Source organism: Hypanus sabinus, chromosome 7 (assembly GCF_030144855.1).
Source record: "Hypanus sabinus isolate sHypSab1 chromosome 7, sHypSab1.hap1, whole genome shotgun sequence".
In the NCBI taxonomy this organism is placed as follows: domain Eukaryota; kingdom Metazoa; phylum Chordata; class Chondrichthyes; order Myliobatiformes; family Dasyatidae; genus Hypanus; species Hypanus sabinus.
The window spans coordinates 171,344,449-171,361,884 of NC_082712.1; the positions used below are offsets into that span (position 1 = coordinate 171,344,449).

At 39.0% G+C, this 17,436-nt stretch overlaps 1 protein-coding gene across 1 annotated transcript in view; it reads right to left on the bottom strand.

Annotated features, from left to right (window-relative positions):
• The window catches only part of eif3m (eukaryotic translation initiation factor 3, subunit M), a 45,599-nt gene that overhangs the window by 294 nt on the left and 27,869 nt on the right, over positions 1 to 17,436 (bottom strand). The window contains exons 8-10 of the mRNA XM_059976117.1: positions 15,867 to 15,948; positions 1,767 to 1,910; positions 857 to 917 (exon numbers count right to left, since the gene is read on the bottom strand). Coding sequence (XP_059832100.1) covers positions 857 to 917; positions 1,767 to 1,910; positions 15,867 to 15,948 — 287 coding nt within the window. The remainder of the gene's footprint in view (positions 1 to 856; positions 918 to 1,766; positions 1,911 to 15,866; positions 15,949 to 17,436) is intronic.

A 17,436-nucleotide genomic window follows, 5' to 3' on the forward strand; every position in this document is an offset into this window, starting at 1 on the left:
TTCCCAAGAATGAGTTTGTTTATATTGATGCACACACACATTCAGTAAACTGCTACAATTTAGCTTGCCTAACAGTCTAGTGATAGCAAGAGGACAGCATATTGTTCTAAAGGCAATGTCTGTAGGTTCTAGTAGACAAGGATGACAGAAGGGAACATTTTCTTCACAAAGGTCAGGAAGAGCAGATAATATTCCCTTCAATTAGTACTTCAAATGAACACCATTATTCATCTTTGCTGTGAATGTAAAGGTTGTTTTACAGCTCTTACATAAATATTAACTTGTTTTATTTAAGCATGCTTCAGATTATAGTTGGTGTAAATTGAATGAAAACAATTAGTACCATCCTAATTTTAAGAACTCAAGTGTTCATGATCCCATGTTCGTTCTCCAGTTATCTTAAAGTGTTCAATGTGGCTATGATTTCAAAGATAATGTTACAAGTTATTGTATTGAAAAAGTGATATGATGTTAAGTAACCAAGTGCTAGGATTTTCAATATGTAACTTCAGCAAAGCACCTCCATTTATACAGCTGTGATTACATTCGAAGTACATTTATTATTGAAGTATGTACACTGCATACAACCTTGAGATTTTGTTTCTTGCAGGCAACTAAAAAATAAAGAAACACAATAGAACCCATTTAAAAAAAAACCACAAGACAAAGACTGTCAGACACCCAATGCGCAAACAATAAAAAAAAGTATACCAATAATACACACAATATTAACCACAGAGTTACGGAACCAATTCAGCATTGAGGTGAGTGCTGATGGCTGCAGGCCACTGCTGCAGAGTCAGTTATGTAACTATTGAAGACATCCAGACTGACAAGATAAATAAAGTGAACTTACCTTACAATGACTTTGCGTTGAGTTTGGTCTATCTTGCAGTACACCATCTTTGTTCGAACAGCTGTAAAAGACGAATTTTTTTTAAATATTGAACTCAAATCAATTTTGGATAACTTGTGAAAATAAAGCTCATTTCCATAACATGGCTGTGATTTAAGTATCAATAAGGAAAGACTAGATCTAACTAAACATGTTTTAATAACTAGTATTCCAATGCCACAAGAATAATTGAATGAGGGCTACTGGCTGGTTTTAAAATAAAAAGGGCATTTCAATCCATATAAACAATTCAGTTAACTAATAACAAGATATTTGACATCACTGGCACTGACACCTGCAGATTTTAGACCAAAACTGGAGTATAATTATTGCTACTATCACTTCTGTTTGAAAATATCAAAAGTGGGATGTAGTTGAAAATAATAATATAATAATAGTGCAGAATAACTTACTTTTTTCCCTGCTTCATCTGTAATCATATGCAATAATCAAATTCAAGAGCTGTTCTAGCTTACACCCCAAATGTTACCAGACGTCTTTAAAAAGACAGTGGGCAAACAGGTCAGCATAGATGTAAACGGGCTGAAAGGCAGGTTTCTGTGCTTAAAAAAAAACAAGGATCCATCCCAGAAACATTTGTTGATAACCATCAATGCTGATTTGCCCAAAAATGATTCACTCCTTAATTTATCCCCACTCCCAAACAGATCATGTGTGATAGGAAAACAGATTAGGAAGAGAAATAGTTTGAGGAAGTAACCAAAAATTTCCCTTTTTTCATCAAGTGACAGCTCACAATTGTGAAGATGTCAGAAAAAGAGAAACAAAGACATCAGCACACTTCATGTAAAATCCAGGATTGGATTAATACACACTCTCATTACTAGTGTATTTTGTTGGGTTTGCTCACCATCAATAACAAACGCTTCCACATCTTCCTCAGCAATCTGTAGTTCTTGTTGTAATGTATCAAAAGAAATCTCTTTATTTTCTACTGCCATTCCCATCAAGGTGAGGAGCCTCATCTTGGCAGTGTTCTGTTCATGAGAGAGTCCTGTAGACAACAAACATCAGTTCAGCCTTTTGTTTACTTCCAGTACATTTTTTGATGTACACAAAATTGGTGACTGAACAATTTCTGATCATATATCACCACAAAGCTCTACATACTACAAACTCCTGTTAATTACTTTGTCTTTTTAAAGACAAAAAGTTATTAAACATGTTTATATTAGTACAACATGAATTAAAATTAGGAATAGTTTGGACTTAGTCCATAAAATGGAATGATTGTAGGGCAACATAACTTTCTTCACAGAACAGAAAGCAAACCTTACAAGCCCAAAGTAGTGTTACAACCAGTCTTCAGACTGTAATTAACACTGTCTCATCAAATGAGGCATTAATGGCACAGAACAGTGGAAAAACATAACTCACTTGAATGAGGTACACTAGGGCAAAACTAGAGCTATTGCAACTTAATAGAAATTACACAGGGAAAAAAATCAATTAGCACACACTATCCCTAATTAACAAATGCAAATAGGATCCTGATGAACTTTAAGTAGCATGCTGGTGATGAGACTAGGTTTATTGAAAGGCTACACATGTTAGGGCAAAGTAGTTGACAAAAGATTGTTGCTTCTGGCCTATCTTGTCACCATTTAATAAAAGCAAATTATTACTTCAGGAATCATGCCATCTATTGGAGATAGTTTGCAAAAACTCAACCATTACTTCAATACTCCAGTGTTCTAAACATATCAAGCAACCTTTTTCATGGTCAGTAGTAAACAATGGAAAATGCTAAATAAGTCAGAGCTATAAATCTTCATTTATAACTTCTGGTTTTGCATGTTAATAGTATCAACTGCTACGCAGAATACTCAATTCTCTCAGTCTCGCATCAGCAGATTAATGAATAAAATGGTCCCATTCCTGACAAATGCCTGATCATCAACTGTGATGCCCAAGGAACCTCTGGAACACACTATAAATACTTAAAATATTAATGCACACTGTCTCATGTCAGCTTTAATTGCTAGAATTTCTCAAGATTGAATTTTATATTTCTTTATTCAAAATTGCTCCAAAATTAGAACTTAAAAGGAACAAGAACTGTAAAATTTACCTAAAGCAGTTATAAGGGTTGAAGATGACAGTAAAACTTGTACTACCTCTTGTTTGTACACATTCTAGAGGAACCAATTTCTGTTGACAAATGTTTGCGAGAAATGAGAGATGGATATTCCTGTTCCATCCTGTGATTAGTTCCTTGGCCAGTTAAATTTCTGTTGCACCATGTGGCAAGATCTGCCTTTATTCTTCTTGTCATTGAACAACTTTCATTAATTGATATTAAACTATAATACAAGTAATAAAGCAACTTTTATTCTGCTATTTGACAGTAGCCACTGACAAAAATACTTCCTAGTAGAAAATCCTAATAGTTGACCTAATAGTTCTCATCCTGCCCTGTATTAACTCTGTTTCCATTATGGTAGTTAAATTATTGGCATTAAATTGTTTAATATTCCTTACACAGAGATTTGAACCTTTTGAAAGAGAGAATTAGACAAAACAGAGAGGGACATTAGAGTGTGTTGGTAAACTGTGGCATAGTTGGTTGAGCCAGCATCAGAGGCAGTCCTTACTTCAGGCATGTTCTCTCCGTGACTGCACAGGTTTCTCCCAGGTGTTCTGGTTTCCTCCCACATCCCAAAGAGATGGGCATTAACATTGCAAAATGTCCCCTTGAGTATTAGTGGTAGAATCTCAGGGTGTTGATGACAAGGTGGGAAGAATAAATAAAATGAGATTAAAGTAGGTTGAATGTAGATAATAGATATTTGACAGTCCCATGTGGATTCTGTGGACCCATTTCTATTTCATACCTCTGACTGTTTGATTCACACTATCTCCATCAGGCTCGATTTATACAACATTAAAAAAGCAATTGCCTGACAGGTTCAAACATGCGTGGCTAGGCATAGCTCAAATGCCATCTATAAATTAGCTGATGATACAACCATTGTTGGGAGTATCTCAAATGGTGACGAGAGGGTATACAGGAGTGAGATATGCCAACAGGTGGAGTGGTGTTGCAGCAACAACCTGGCACTCAATGTCAGTAAGATGAAAGAGCTGATTGTGGACTTCAGGAAGGGTAAGACGAAGGAATATGTACCAATCTTCAGAGGGATCAGAAGTGGAGAGAGTGAGCAGTTTTAAGTTCCTGGGTGTCAACAAAGACAATCAAAAACTTATATAAATGTACTGTGGACAGCATTCTGACAGGCTGCATCACTGTCTGATATGGGGGGGGGGGGGGCACTGCACAAGACTGAAAGAAGCTGCAGAGGGTTGTAAATTTAGTCAGCTCCATCTTGGGTACTGGCCTACAAAATACCCAGGACATCTTCAAGGAGCAGTTTCTCAGAAAGGCAGCACGTACTCCCAGCACACAGGGCAGGCCCTTTTCTCACTGTTACTATCAGGTAGGAGGTACAGAAGCCTGAAGGCACACACTCAGTGATTCAGGAACAGCTTCTTCTCTGCCCTCCAATACCTAAACGGATATTGAACCCATGAACTTTACCTCATTTTTTAAATATATATTCTTTTTGTATGATTTTTAATCTATTCAATATACATATACTGTAACTTATTTATTTTTTTGTATATTATGTATTACATTGAACTGCTGCTCCTAAGTTAACAAATTTCATGACACTTGCTGGTGATAATAAACCTGATTCTGATTTGCTTACAACGATAAGTCAATTAAAGGGTTGACAGCATTATCCAGATCAAAACTAAAACCAAAAAGAATGACTGCCTGATAACTGGTGTCTGGATCGCCAATGCTCAATCTAACACCTGCTGATTCCATAATCTCCTTCCCACTAAACATCTCAATGCTTAGACTCTCTCCCTCCTGCGCCATTGAAAATTTATTTCTCAACTGTGTGCAAATCAAAATAAAAAATATTCCTACACATATCACATGGATAAAGGTGCTCTAGAAGAGGAGAAATGAAGATAACAGGGTTTATTTACTAAGATCCCCCACCCTTACCAAAGCCCTTAACCAGCCAATTCGATTCTCTCCCACAGCCAAGTTCAGTGCACTCAGCCAAGAACAGAGGACCAGCCAACAACAGTGACAACACTGGCACAACCAAACAATCAAGCAATTCCCCCAAGTATGCCCTGCCCACTTGAAGCTGGACAAATACAATCTAGCAGATTAATAGTTTATTCTCATTCAGAACAAAGCAATGGAAGGCAATGCTAAAATTCTGTACATCACACTTTCTCACATTCGATCGATTTCAGTTTCACAGCCTTAGTCCAATCAGGTACAAAAGAGCAGGATTCCAACCACAGGGTATCACCGAAGAAGGTCCTCAGTTTCGGAGACTGCACTATGTTCAAATATTCACTTGCAATCTTGTTAAATATTAAAACAGTCCAAACATTCATGGGCTCATCTGTGACAAGTTAACATTCACACCACAATGGCAAGGACCAGCACCACCAGAGGACATCCCTGGTCAGATGTTAAGTTGGCAGACGAGTGAGAACAAAGTTTGCTGGCCCCCTCAGGTCAGCGAGTTATTGGCAGGTTTTGGGATAGGGTTCTGCGTGGGCAGGAGGTTACCCCCTAGGGTCTATAGTTCAAGGCCTGGAGTTTGGGGTCATCATCTGTTGTCATTGGAGAGTATAATAAAAATCAAAGCTGGATAGTTGTTTGCCTGCACACAGAAGACATATGCCTTCAGCTGTTTCGGACTTACTGACATTGGGCCTTCACCTCTCCCAGTGGGCCGTCAGACGCAGGATTCTGGCCATTGAGCCTTAACTGCCATAGTGGCAGGAAGGCTTGTTTTGCTGTTGTTTGTATTGTTCTGTGAACATGTTGGTGCCAGAATACTTGTGTGCTTGCACATCCTTAGGTTTAGTTGGTTGTTAATGTAAATAACACATTTCACTCTGTTTTGATGTATATGTCCTAAACAAATAAACCTGAATTTGAAGTAACAGACAACTCTTGGCATTTGGTGGATAATATTAAACCCAATTCTCTACTCTCACCTCTTTTAATCCTTATATATCTGAAAAAAAAGTCAGGATCAGGTTTATCGCTGGCATGTGACATGAAATTTGTTAACTGAACATCAGCCGTTTAATGAATACATAATCTAGCAGAGAGAAAAAATAATAATAAACAAGTAAATCAATTGAATAGATTTTAAAAAAACATGCAAAAACAGAAATACTGTATACTAAAAAAAAGTGAGGTAGTGTCTAAAGCTTCAATGTCCATTTAGGAATTGGATGGCAGAGGGGAAGAAGCTGTTCCTGAATCGCTGATTGTGTGCCTTCAGGCTTCTGTATCTTCTACCTGATGGTAACAGTGAGAAAAGGGCATGCCCTGGGTGCTGGACGCTGCTGTTCTGAGACACCACTCCCTAAAGATGTCCTGGGCACTCTGCAGGCCAGTACCTAAGATGGAGCTGACCAGATTTACAACCTTCTGCAGCTTCTTTTGATCCTGTGTAGTAGCCCCTCCCTACCAGACAGTGATGCAGCCTGTCAGAATGCTCTCCACGGTACAACCATAGAAGTTTGACATCCTCTTTTGATATTGTTGATATTTTTGTGGTATTGTATACCCTCTCTTTTTTACATTGGCTTTGACTTCCCTTGTCAGCCAAGGTGTGTGTCATACTGCCCATAGAATACTCCTTTTTCTTTGGGATATATGAAGCTACATCTTTAGAATTGCTCCCAGAAACCCTGCTAGTGTCTCCCTCCAAACAATTTTGGTCAGCACCTCTTTCATGCCTCTGTAATTCCCATTACTCTACTGTAATAGTGCTACATCTGACTTTAGCTTACCCCTCTCAAACTGCAGGGTGAATTCTATCATTTTATGATTACTTTCTCCTTTCAGGGTTCCTTTACCTTAAGCTCCCTAATCAAATCTGGCTTATGACACAACACCCACTCCAAAATAGCTGATCCTCTAGTGGGCTCTACCATGAGCTGCTTTAAAAAAACATCTTGTAGGGATTCTAAAAATTCTGTCTTGGGATTCAGCACCAACCTGATTTTCCCAATCTACCTGAAATTGAAATTCCCCATAACTATTGTAACATTATCCTTTTAACAAGCCTTTTCTATCTGCCATTGTAATTTGTAGCCTATACATCCTGGCTACTGTTTGGAGGCCTGTATATGACTCCCATCAGGGTATTTTTACCCTTGCAGTTTCTTATGTCTTCCAATCTATGGCACCTCTTTCTAAGGATTTGATTTCATTTTATACCAACAGAGCCCCCCCCCACCATCCTCTCTGCCAACCTGCCTGTCCTTTCAATACAATGTGCATTATTGAATGTTAAGTTCCCAACAATGATCTTCTTACTGCTGTGACTCAATGATGCTCACATCATACCCATTTCTAACTACACAACAAAATTGACCTCATTCCATATATTGCATGCATTCAAATACACCCTTTTCGATTTTGTCCCCCTTTTACACTGCAACCTATCCCACTGGCTGCAATTTTGCCCTAGCATCTGCTGTCCTTCCTGACAATCTCACTACACAGTGTCTCTGCTTGTAAACCAACAGCCTTATCTTCAGCCCTATTCTCTGGCTTCCACCCCCCTGCCAAATTAGTTTAAGCTCTCCCCAACAGCTTTAGCAAACCTGCCTTTTATCGGTCTCCTTCGGGTTCAGGTACAACCTGTCCCTTTTGTACAAGTCATACCTTCCACAGACGAGATCCCAATAATCCAGAAATTTGAAACTCTGCCAAATCATCCTATCTGTTCACATGAACTTCTTAAAAAATCAATTATTCAACTATTGTGGTGTACTCCTTATAATTTGATTACTTTTGTATTAAAAATTTATATTTAATTTCAACCATGGAAAAAACTTGAGATGACTTGAGTGCCGTAAATTCCGGTGTATAAGCTAAGAATCTGGCCCTAAAATTAGGGAGTCGGCTTATACACAGGGTGCCAACTTTGGAAAAATTAATACACAGAAGACAGGTCATATTTACTGGCTGTTTTTCAGTCAAATTTGTTCCACTGTCGTTGCATGAATTCTTTGAATGATTTGTTTAAACTCACATCTAGTGGCTGGAGCAGAGATCAAACCACCAGGGATGACTGCAATGTCTGTATTTTCAGCTTTCAATGCTGCTTTTGTCTCACCTGACGCTTTCAAGACGTCCCAGAAAGTAGCGACTTTTCTTTCCCGAAACCGTTGGGATGTTGACACCACACCTCTTTAACCCACTTCATCCATCCAGCAGCATTCTTGAACATAAACAACACCCCGTGGGAATTTTCTGAGCAATCTTTGTTTTTTGTCTCAACACAAGATCACATCTATTCATAAATTGGGTGCACCAACTTCGCATAGCTTCAAAATTTTCGCTGACCTCACGGTGTTTTTTGGCCCATTTCAATGGTGAACTTGAATAATTTCGCTGGTAACAATGTATCTGGACGATTGTTGGTGATTCACCCACTCTAAAACTTTTTCTTCCAGTTCTGGTCACAGGCATGTTTTCCTGTGGTTTGTACATTTCGTCTTTGGTATTTCCCTCAGAATGTCCTCTGCCTTTCTCCACTCTGTCACTCTCTCTCTTTTACACTAAACTTCTTAGCAGCTGCAGAATTATTCGTTCTTTTAGCAAAATCAACAACCTTCAGCTTGAAGCCAGCATCATATCGCATTTGTTTTAATCTTTTGTACATGACGGTCGCAAACTCAATACTGAGTACCTGTACTGATCCCGCCACCCCATGTTATGTTTTAACAAGATTACGATGGGCGCTAAATGGTCTTGCGGGGGTTACAATTCTGAGGATTCTTTACCATTGGAGACCTAATCCAAAATTTCCCTCCCTGATTTATTTATTAAGAATTCGCTTATAATGCTCCACAATGTGTAGGCCTGTTTTCTTAGCAGGTACTGGTTCACAAAATTTTCTGGTTCTGGATCCCGCAAAGCTGAGTACCTGCATGTGAGATCTTGTGATCTTTTCTGGTTAAATCAATAACCTCTACAAAAGGGGTCGGCCTATACTCCGGAATATACAGTACATCACTATAAAATTCTAAAATGCATTAAATGTCACCATCGCAGGAGAAAGACACAAACTCCACTGCGCTGATCTCCTTGAAAGTCAGTTTGTTTCAGACAACTCACTTGGAACAAAATTGAAAACATACCTAATATTGTCCAAATGTTTTCTTACAAAACAGAGCTCATTTGCTGCTGGACTGATTTCCAAGCAGAAAAGAGACATCAGCTGCATACAAAATTTTAAAAGCATCTCATTTTCTGCCAAACAGATTTACTTACTACCATTATGTCAAACTCCTAAAGCACTAATAAAGTATTCTGCATCACTAAGCAATTTCTGCATTTGTTAAACCCTGCCAACCAAAAACAAGTGCAATATGAAAATCACATTTTAATACAAATATTACATTAGAAACCACTGCACCTTTTAAACAGTCAATTACACAGCACTGTGGGAGTGCTGAAGTGTTAATTACCACTCCCTCCCGGCATGTGTAAATAAGGAGATTGCTGACATCAACACTCCCTGCCTTAAGCAACGAAGCAGATTATCTATTTTAATAGAGTAGAAGATGGAAGAATCTGAACAGCTTTCTTTATGCAAGCCTTTTCCATACTGTCATTCTACTATAGAGTACACTGCAGTCACACATGTTTAATCTGATTTCTTTTCATCTCTTACAAATAGTTCTTGGGAGTTTGTGCCATCCACATGGTATGGATAAAGGCAAAGAGATCAGCTTTATTAAGATTAACAAAGAATGAAGTGCATTGTTTTGTATCAACAACCAACACAGTCTAAGGATTGTGCTGGGGTTTGCCTGCAAGTATTGCCATGGTTCTGGCGCTGACATAGCATGCCCAAAACTCACTAACCTTAACCCAAGTGATCCCAACCTTTATTTATGCCATGGATCCTTAACATCAATTGAGGGGTTCATGGATCCCAGGTTGAGAACCCCTGCCTTAACCAATACATCTAGAGGAAACCAATGCAGTCATGGGGAGAATGACTATGCACAAACACAAAGACAGCCAGCACATTTAATATGGAACAGACCATCAAACGTACATTACGTTAATCCCACTGTATTTTCTCCGCCTTCTCATCAACACCTCACCATTCCACCACTCACCTACTTACTTGGAACAACTCATGGTGGCCAATAAAGCTACCGATCAGCTTGTCTTAACGACATAGGAGGAAACCCAAGAACCTTGGTCAAAACTACATGATCATATGGAGAACACACAACCTTCACATGGCCAGCACCTGAGCTCAGGATCGAATCTTGATCCCCCCGTGCCATCCAAATTCCCCAGTGTTCCCCCTCTTTGAAACTGATGCTGTTGGCATGTTAGCAAAGCAGACAGTGCAATGTTTTACATCACTAATGACCAGTGATTGGCATTCAATTATCACCATCGTCTGTAAGGAGTTTGTACATTCTCCCTGTGATTGGATGGGTTTCCTCTGGGTGCTCCAGTTTCCTATCACATTCGAAAGGACAGGATTAGTGAGTTGCGGGCATGCCACGTTGATAACACCTGCATGCTGTCCCCAACACATCCACAGACTGTGTTGGTCACAGAATGACACATTTCACTATATGTTTCGATGTACATGTAACAAATACAGCTAATCTTAATAAAGCTAATCTCTGCTTTTAATATCAACTCTCTCCCTTTCTAAAAATTAGAGTCTTTATACAGGAAATTGTTAAACTCAGGCCCTGGTATCTATAATGGTAATAAATTAATGAACATTCTGAAAACTCAGAAAAACACACTAAATATCAAGACAACATGGGAACCATGGTAAATTGGTACCAGGACCTCCTATCACAGGATATTTTTGTCAGTATAGCTATTGGCAAATAAGAGAAATTTAGAACACAAGAGATTCTGCAGATGTTGGAAATCCAGAGTAACAAAACACAAAGTGATGGAGGAACTCAGCAGGTCGGGCAGCATCTATGGAGAGGAATAAACAGACTGGAAAGGAAGGGGGAAGAAATTTAGGTCTGACTAATACAGTGAAATACCACTGAATAGAATGGCAAATTCAAAATAATTAAAATTGTTAATTTTTATTCAATAAATTTGAGTGACTATATCAGGACATGGTTAGCACTTCAAAAAAATTGTTAATACATATGTCCAAAGAACACGTCATTTCAAATCCTTCAGACAAAAGACAGGAGATGGAGCTGTTTGCACGGCCTCTGTCAGTACCGTTTCCCCAACAGCTGTTGGATACAATGAAGCACAATCTTGGAGATTCTCTCACATTTGGAGCATCACCAATTTCTTAGCCAAAACATCAATTTCTGACCTTGGTTAATCTAGACCAAGAACTAGATGGAAACTTAGAATTAAAAGCTAGTATTTGCTTTTATTATTTGGGAACTGGGAAGCTGCACACCAACATTGCCTCGATTTTTGAGATAGTTGGTTATTGTTTGCAACCCTGTGCAGTTTTTGACAGCACCATAGCATTACGGTGGTTAAGTTACTGCCCGAAACCCAGCCAATAATCCACAGCCCTACCTTGCAGCCTAAGAACCATCCAAAACTGTCAATGGATTGTTGTATAGACTTAAAATTCATTTCCTTTAAAACAGTCCCCACTTCTATGATAAATTCACAAATGATGTAAATACCTGAGGGTAAATAAAAATTAAAAGTTGACCACACAGATGTAGATATCTAAAATAAAAATGGTTAGGCAGTGAATAGAGTAACAGGAGTTAGCATTTGAAGTCAAAACCCCTACACCAGAATGACTGCATGTTCCTGGGGTTTTCTGTTTTAATATGTGTAACTACAGTAGGATTGGCACCTGTGAAGGAGAAACAAAAATTGATACTTTATTGAGCTAAAAAATGCCCCATCTCCCACCTCCCCACAGGATAAAAGATGCAAAATCCTGAAAGCACATCACCAGGCTCAAGGACAGCTTCTAACCTGTTGTTATAAGGCCAATGAACGTAGTGCAAGTCAAGACCATAACAGAGAGAAACAAAATTAGGCCATTTGGCTACCAAGTCTGCTCCACCATTCCGTTGGCTGATTTATTATCACACTCAAACCCATTCTCCTTCCTTCTCCCCATAACCTTTGAATTAATCTTCCTCATTATGGCCTTGCACCTTTTTGTCTGTTCTCTGTGTAACTGTAATACTTCATTCTGCATTCTCTTATTACTTTCCCCTTGCACTAGCTCAATGCCCTAATGGTATGCAGAATAAAGCCTTTTCACTGTACCGCAGTATGTGTGACAATAATGAACTGATTTACCAATATGGATTTTGGTGCTCTCTCTCCATACACATTCCCTGGTCTGAACATTTACATTTTCTGATTTACAGCACCTGTACTATTTTGCTTCTATTGTTATAGTTTCTTTCACAAGTTCAAGTTGTCACAAGGCAATCACAGTTCTTGAAGCATAGTTTCTGCTTCAATTCCACACCACGCTAGCTAATTTTATAATCCTCTGACTTGAGAAGCCTCTTGGTTGCATCAAGCTACTAAAAGCAATTCCCTTGTTATTTGTGCCATTAAGTGCCAGCCCTGTCAGTGATCCTCACACCCTGAGAACAAATTGTGACAAAGTATTTGGAATTAAAAGTTGATATTGAAATTGATTTTTAAATGCCACAAACTTTTGAACAATGAGTAATTACTTCAGAAAAATAACACTCATCTCTTATACCATGAAGTTGCTGAAAACAGGAATTCAAAGTTCAAAGTAAATTTATTATCAAAGTATGTATATGTCATCATAACAGACAAAATGCTGGAGACACAGCAGGTCAGGCAGCATCTATAGAGAGGAATAAACAGTCGACGTTTCATCAGGACTGACAAAGAGTCTCGGCCCAAAACATCAACTTTACTTATCGATGCTGCCTTGCCTGACCTCTTGCAGCTGACCTCTATGTATTACTTTGGATTTGCAGCATTTGCAGAATCCCTTGTGTATATATTGCCACATACTACTCTAATACACATATTCTTGCAGGGTATTCATAGTAAAACAAATACAAAAGAATAAATACCAAAAAAATACAAAAGAATTTATGAAGAACTACACACAAAGACTGACCAACAACCAAAGTGCAGAAGAAGACAAGTTGGTTGTTGATCATCTTGTCAGGTTGTTGTCAGGTTGACGATCTTTGTAGTACCAAAGAAGCAATGTATTGATAAAAGTGCTATAAGACTTGATGTTAAGCACAAACATCCTCTATTCTCTCTGGTGGATGTAAAAGATACTGTGGCACTACTTTAAAGAGAAAAAGGAAATTGCTCCTATATACTTTTCATAATTTGCCTCCCAACCATGTGAACAAAATCATCAGCAAAGTCCAAACGGCAAAGGCAAAGGTTAAAAGTCCCTAGCTCAGTGAGTCTGGACGTATAATGCCTGAAATGTTGAAGACTGAAGTTGGTGAGTTCAGGGGTAGAGGATGAGTCTGGGCCAGAGAATGGAGGTTGGAGGCCCCATACCTGTGAGTTTGAGAGCACAGGGCCAAGGACCAGATGCCCAGAGCCAGCCTGACCTGGGGTTGGAGGTCTACGTGTGGGAGGATAGGAAGTAAACTTGTTTTGCTGTTGTCGTTTTGTTCTGTGTTGTGTTGAACATCGTGGGCATGTTGGCACTAGAACGTGTGGTGACACTTGCAGTCTGCCCCCAGCACATCCTTGGTGTGTAGGTTGTTAACACAAATGGTGCATTTCACTGTATGATTTTATGTACATGTGGTAAGGATGAATGTTACCTAGATTATAACTGACCATATAGGAAGTACAGTATCTTAATAGTAAAATAGTATAAATGGCTTGAACCACTAATGCAAATTCAAATATCACCAGAGGATTTAAATTCAAGTTTTTTTCTGAAAATTAAAAGCTAGTATCAGTGATCTACAAATCTACTGGGTTATAAGACCACTGGATTCTTAAGGTTGTCATAGCAGGTAGTGGTAAAGGCAACAAGCTCCGACCACCTACTAAATGCTCCCAATGGCATGTGCTTCAAATAGTCTCTGATAACCAAGTCCAGCTTCTGGCCTTCATGTATGGCTTAGCTACTAAGCCCGAAAGAGTGTTTTTTAAAGTCACCGGGTAGGTGGGGCTCATCAGCTGTGGTTGGCAGCTCATCTAGAAGGAAATCTCTGATCTCAAACCTCCACTGCCTTGGGATTATACCCATTCAAATGGGGAAGGCTTCAGGAGTAAACCCAGAGGGAAAAATCTGGAGCTGGAGTCCCTGTATTGAATTCAGTGCTGATTGGCAACTTGTGCGACGCTACTGGTACCATACTGTGTCGGTCTCTGCTATTCTTTTGGGTTCATCAGATGTGTGGAGAGGGGGGGCTTGTTACATGGGCAACAGCTTATTCTCCATATCATACTTCCCAGGTTTGCATATCGAGACAGCTAGGATGCAATATACATGGTCAACTCTGACCGCTGGAGGCCCTCACTCACTCCATAAGATATAGGAGCAGAACTAGGCCATTCAACCATTGGGCCTTCTCTGGTATTTCATTATGGCTGATGCATTTTTCCTCTCAGCCCCATGCTCCTGCTTTTCCCCGTAACCTTTCACACCTTGACCAATCAGGAATCTTTCAACCTGCCATAACCCTCTTGTGCTTCTCTCTTATCCCTCGTGTTTCTTGATCTCATAATTGGAGATTCAGTGTCGCTTGACCCTGTCACTTTAATCTGCCCCAAATCTTCATTAACCTGGTCCAACACAACTTGCCTTTATCAGGATCTTTATCCCTCTTACATCTATCTTAAGGTTTAGCATTAGTAACATGCTAAGGGTTTATGGGGGTGGTGGAATTATTGCTTATGGTGGGTTGGGGGGTGGACTGTAGGGAATGAGCGCTCATGTTTGGCTGGGCCAGGGTTTGTGGGTGTGTGGAGGTTAGGGTTGGGGGAATGAAAGTTGAGAGAATGGAAAGAGGGAGGCCTGGACCTGGCGGGGTTGGGGTTAGCTGCCTGTGGCATTGAATTCCAACTTCACCACCCTCTGGCTAAAAAAATTCCTCCTCAGCTCCATTCTAAATGGACATCCTTCTAGTCTGAGGTTGTGTCCTCTGGTTTAGACTCCCTCACTATAGCAAACGTTCTCTCCACATCTGCTCTATCTTGGGTTTTCAACATTCAATAGGTTTTAATGAGATCCACCCTCATTCTTCTAAATTCCAGCAAATTCAGGCCTGGAGCTATCAAACAAGCATCTCATTCCCGGAAATATTTCTGTGAACCTCTTTTGAACCATTTCCAATGTTAGCGCATCCTTTCTTAGATAAGGGGCCATAAACTGTTCACAATACCCCAAATGAGGCCTTATAAAGCCTCAGGTTGTATTTACATTCTAATATTATTTTTTATATTATGTAGTTTCCCTCATGTTTTTCAGAGAAGGAAATTTGCCACCTTCATTGAATCTGGAAATAAATGCAGCGTGGTTGACTCTTAACCACCATTTGAAATGGTTTAGCAAGATAGCTTAAGGGACAACACTGTATAGACAAAAAACATCAATCCTGTTGAATGATAGTGGCCGGAAACATTGACGATTTATTACTCTTCATTGTTCCTCCAGTATTTTGTGTGTGTCACTTTGGATTTCCATAATCTGTAGAATCTCTTGTGTTATGGACAAAACAAGCTGCCTTTGTAAACAATGCCCACTACTTGTGAATGAATGGAACCCTCGAATGGTTGTGATGCACAATGAAATGTTTGGAGGTTGTAACAGGCAACTCAAAAATGCAAGTATTTTCAGTAAAAAGAAAAAATATATTTTCTCCACTATAATATTATACTTAAATTCTGACTATATTTTAAGAATTGAAATCTCACCTAGTGAATCGATGAAATCTTTGTTACTCTGGTAAAATTTGACATAAGCGGCCAATTTTCCACTAACAAAAATCGTCAGGAGCTAAAAATAGAGATGTATTGGGTCAAACTCAAAAATACAAAAGGTCAGATATACAATTAAAACACAAAACTGTAAAATGTTATGCCAAATACTCCTAACAGAAACTGACACAACAAGGATTTTGGCAAGCAGCCTAAACACTCTGATAACATTGTGAGAAAAACGTAGTTAATCTGAGATATTTCCAAACTGTTTCCATAAACAGTTTACTTATCCCCATAGTTAAGGATCAAAACATAAAACCATTATTAAAAGCATTAGTTCCCAGAGGATTTTGAATAGTTATAAGTGCTCTTAAACTCTTGTGAAATGTAATTACAATTGAAAAAGAGTAAACGATGGATATATTCAACAAATCAAGACATGAGCCACAGAATGGGAAAGGAGTTAACATTTAAGGTCAATCATTTTTGGTCAGAAGTGACGTCAGCTCAATAATTTCTCTTGTCACAGGTGTGTATTTTGGCATGTCCATCCAAAACATTGTCTTGTAATGTGCCTTACCTTTTTAATTCTGGGTTTACAACAGTTTAGTTCTAAAACTCCTGCCTGAAGTTGGTTAAAGTTGGATTAGAATTCCAAAGCATTTCTTGCTGAGAAAAAGTAATTTGTAAAACAATATTTTAGATTAACCCTTCAATAGATACAAATAGTTAAATTGAGGAAAGGTTGAGAAACCTAGAGCTTTTCTCTTGAAGTGAAGGAAGATGACTTGATAGAGGTATACAAGATGACAAAAGGCGTTGATAGAGTGGACAGCCAGATTCTTTTTCCCAGGGCAGAAATGGCTAATATGGGGGGGCATCATTTTAAGGTGATTGGAGGAAAAATGGGGTGGAGGGGGGAGAGGGAGAATGTCAGAGGTAAGATTCTCCCCTGTCCCCCCACACACAGAGGAAAGCACTGCCAGGAGTGGTGGTAGAGGCAGTAAATGAAGGGCTATGTGGGATGGAAGGATAGATCAATGTCTGTAGATTAAAAAGACTGGCAGAACATTGTGGGCTGAAAGGCCTGTGTTGTGCTGTAATGTTCTACATAAATAGTTTGAGAATTAAATTGTTAAATCAAGGTGCTTATTCTGTTACTAGCTCTTTCCAGCTTTATTTCTAATAGATTGACCAATCAAGGCAAGATTCATGATGAGAATCTCAGAATTTGGCCTGTAGTTCAATTAAAAATAAACATCAAAACTCTTGTTTATGTTAGATTCACTTCCATGCAACCTTGATGGTCTCTGATTCGAACTTCCTGTACTGCGTTGTCTGAATGGAACTACAACCCAAATTATGGAAAAAAAAATTAATGGACTGTTTTTTTGTAAAAAAAAAGAAAAACTGCAGAGGCATGTGGGAATTGAATAAATGCCCAGTTAGCATACTCACTTCAGTGCTCCCTGGGTTATAACTAAAAGATCAAAGGAAATTTTGGGATCCGTCCAGTAGTGGCAAATCGATTTGACAGAGCATTGTGCCGAGTGTTATTAAAGAG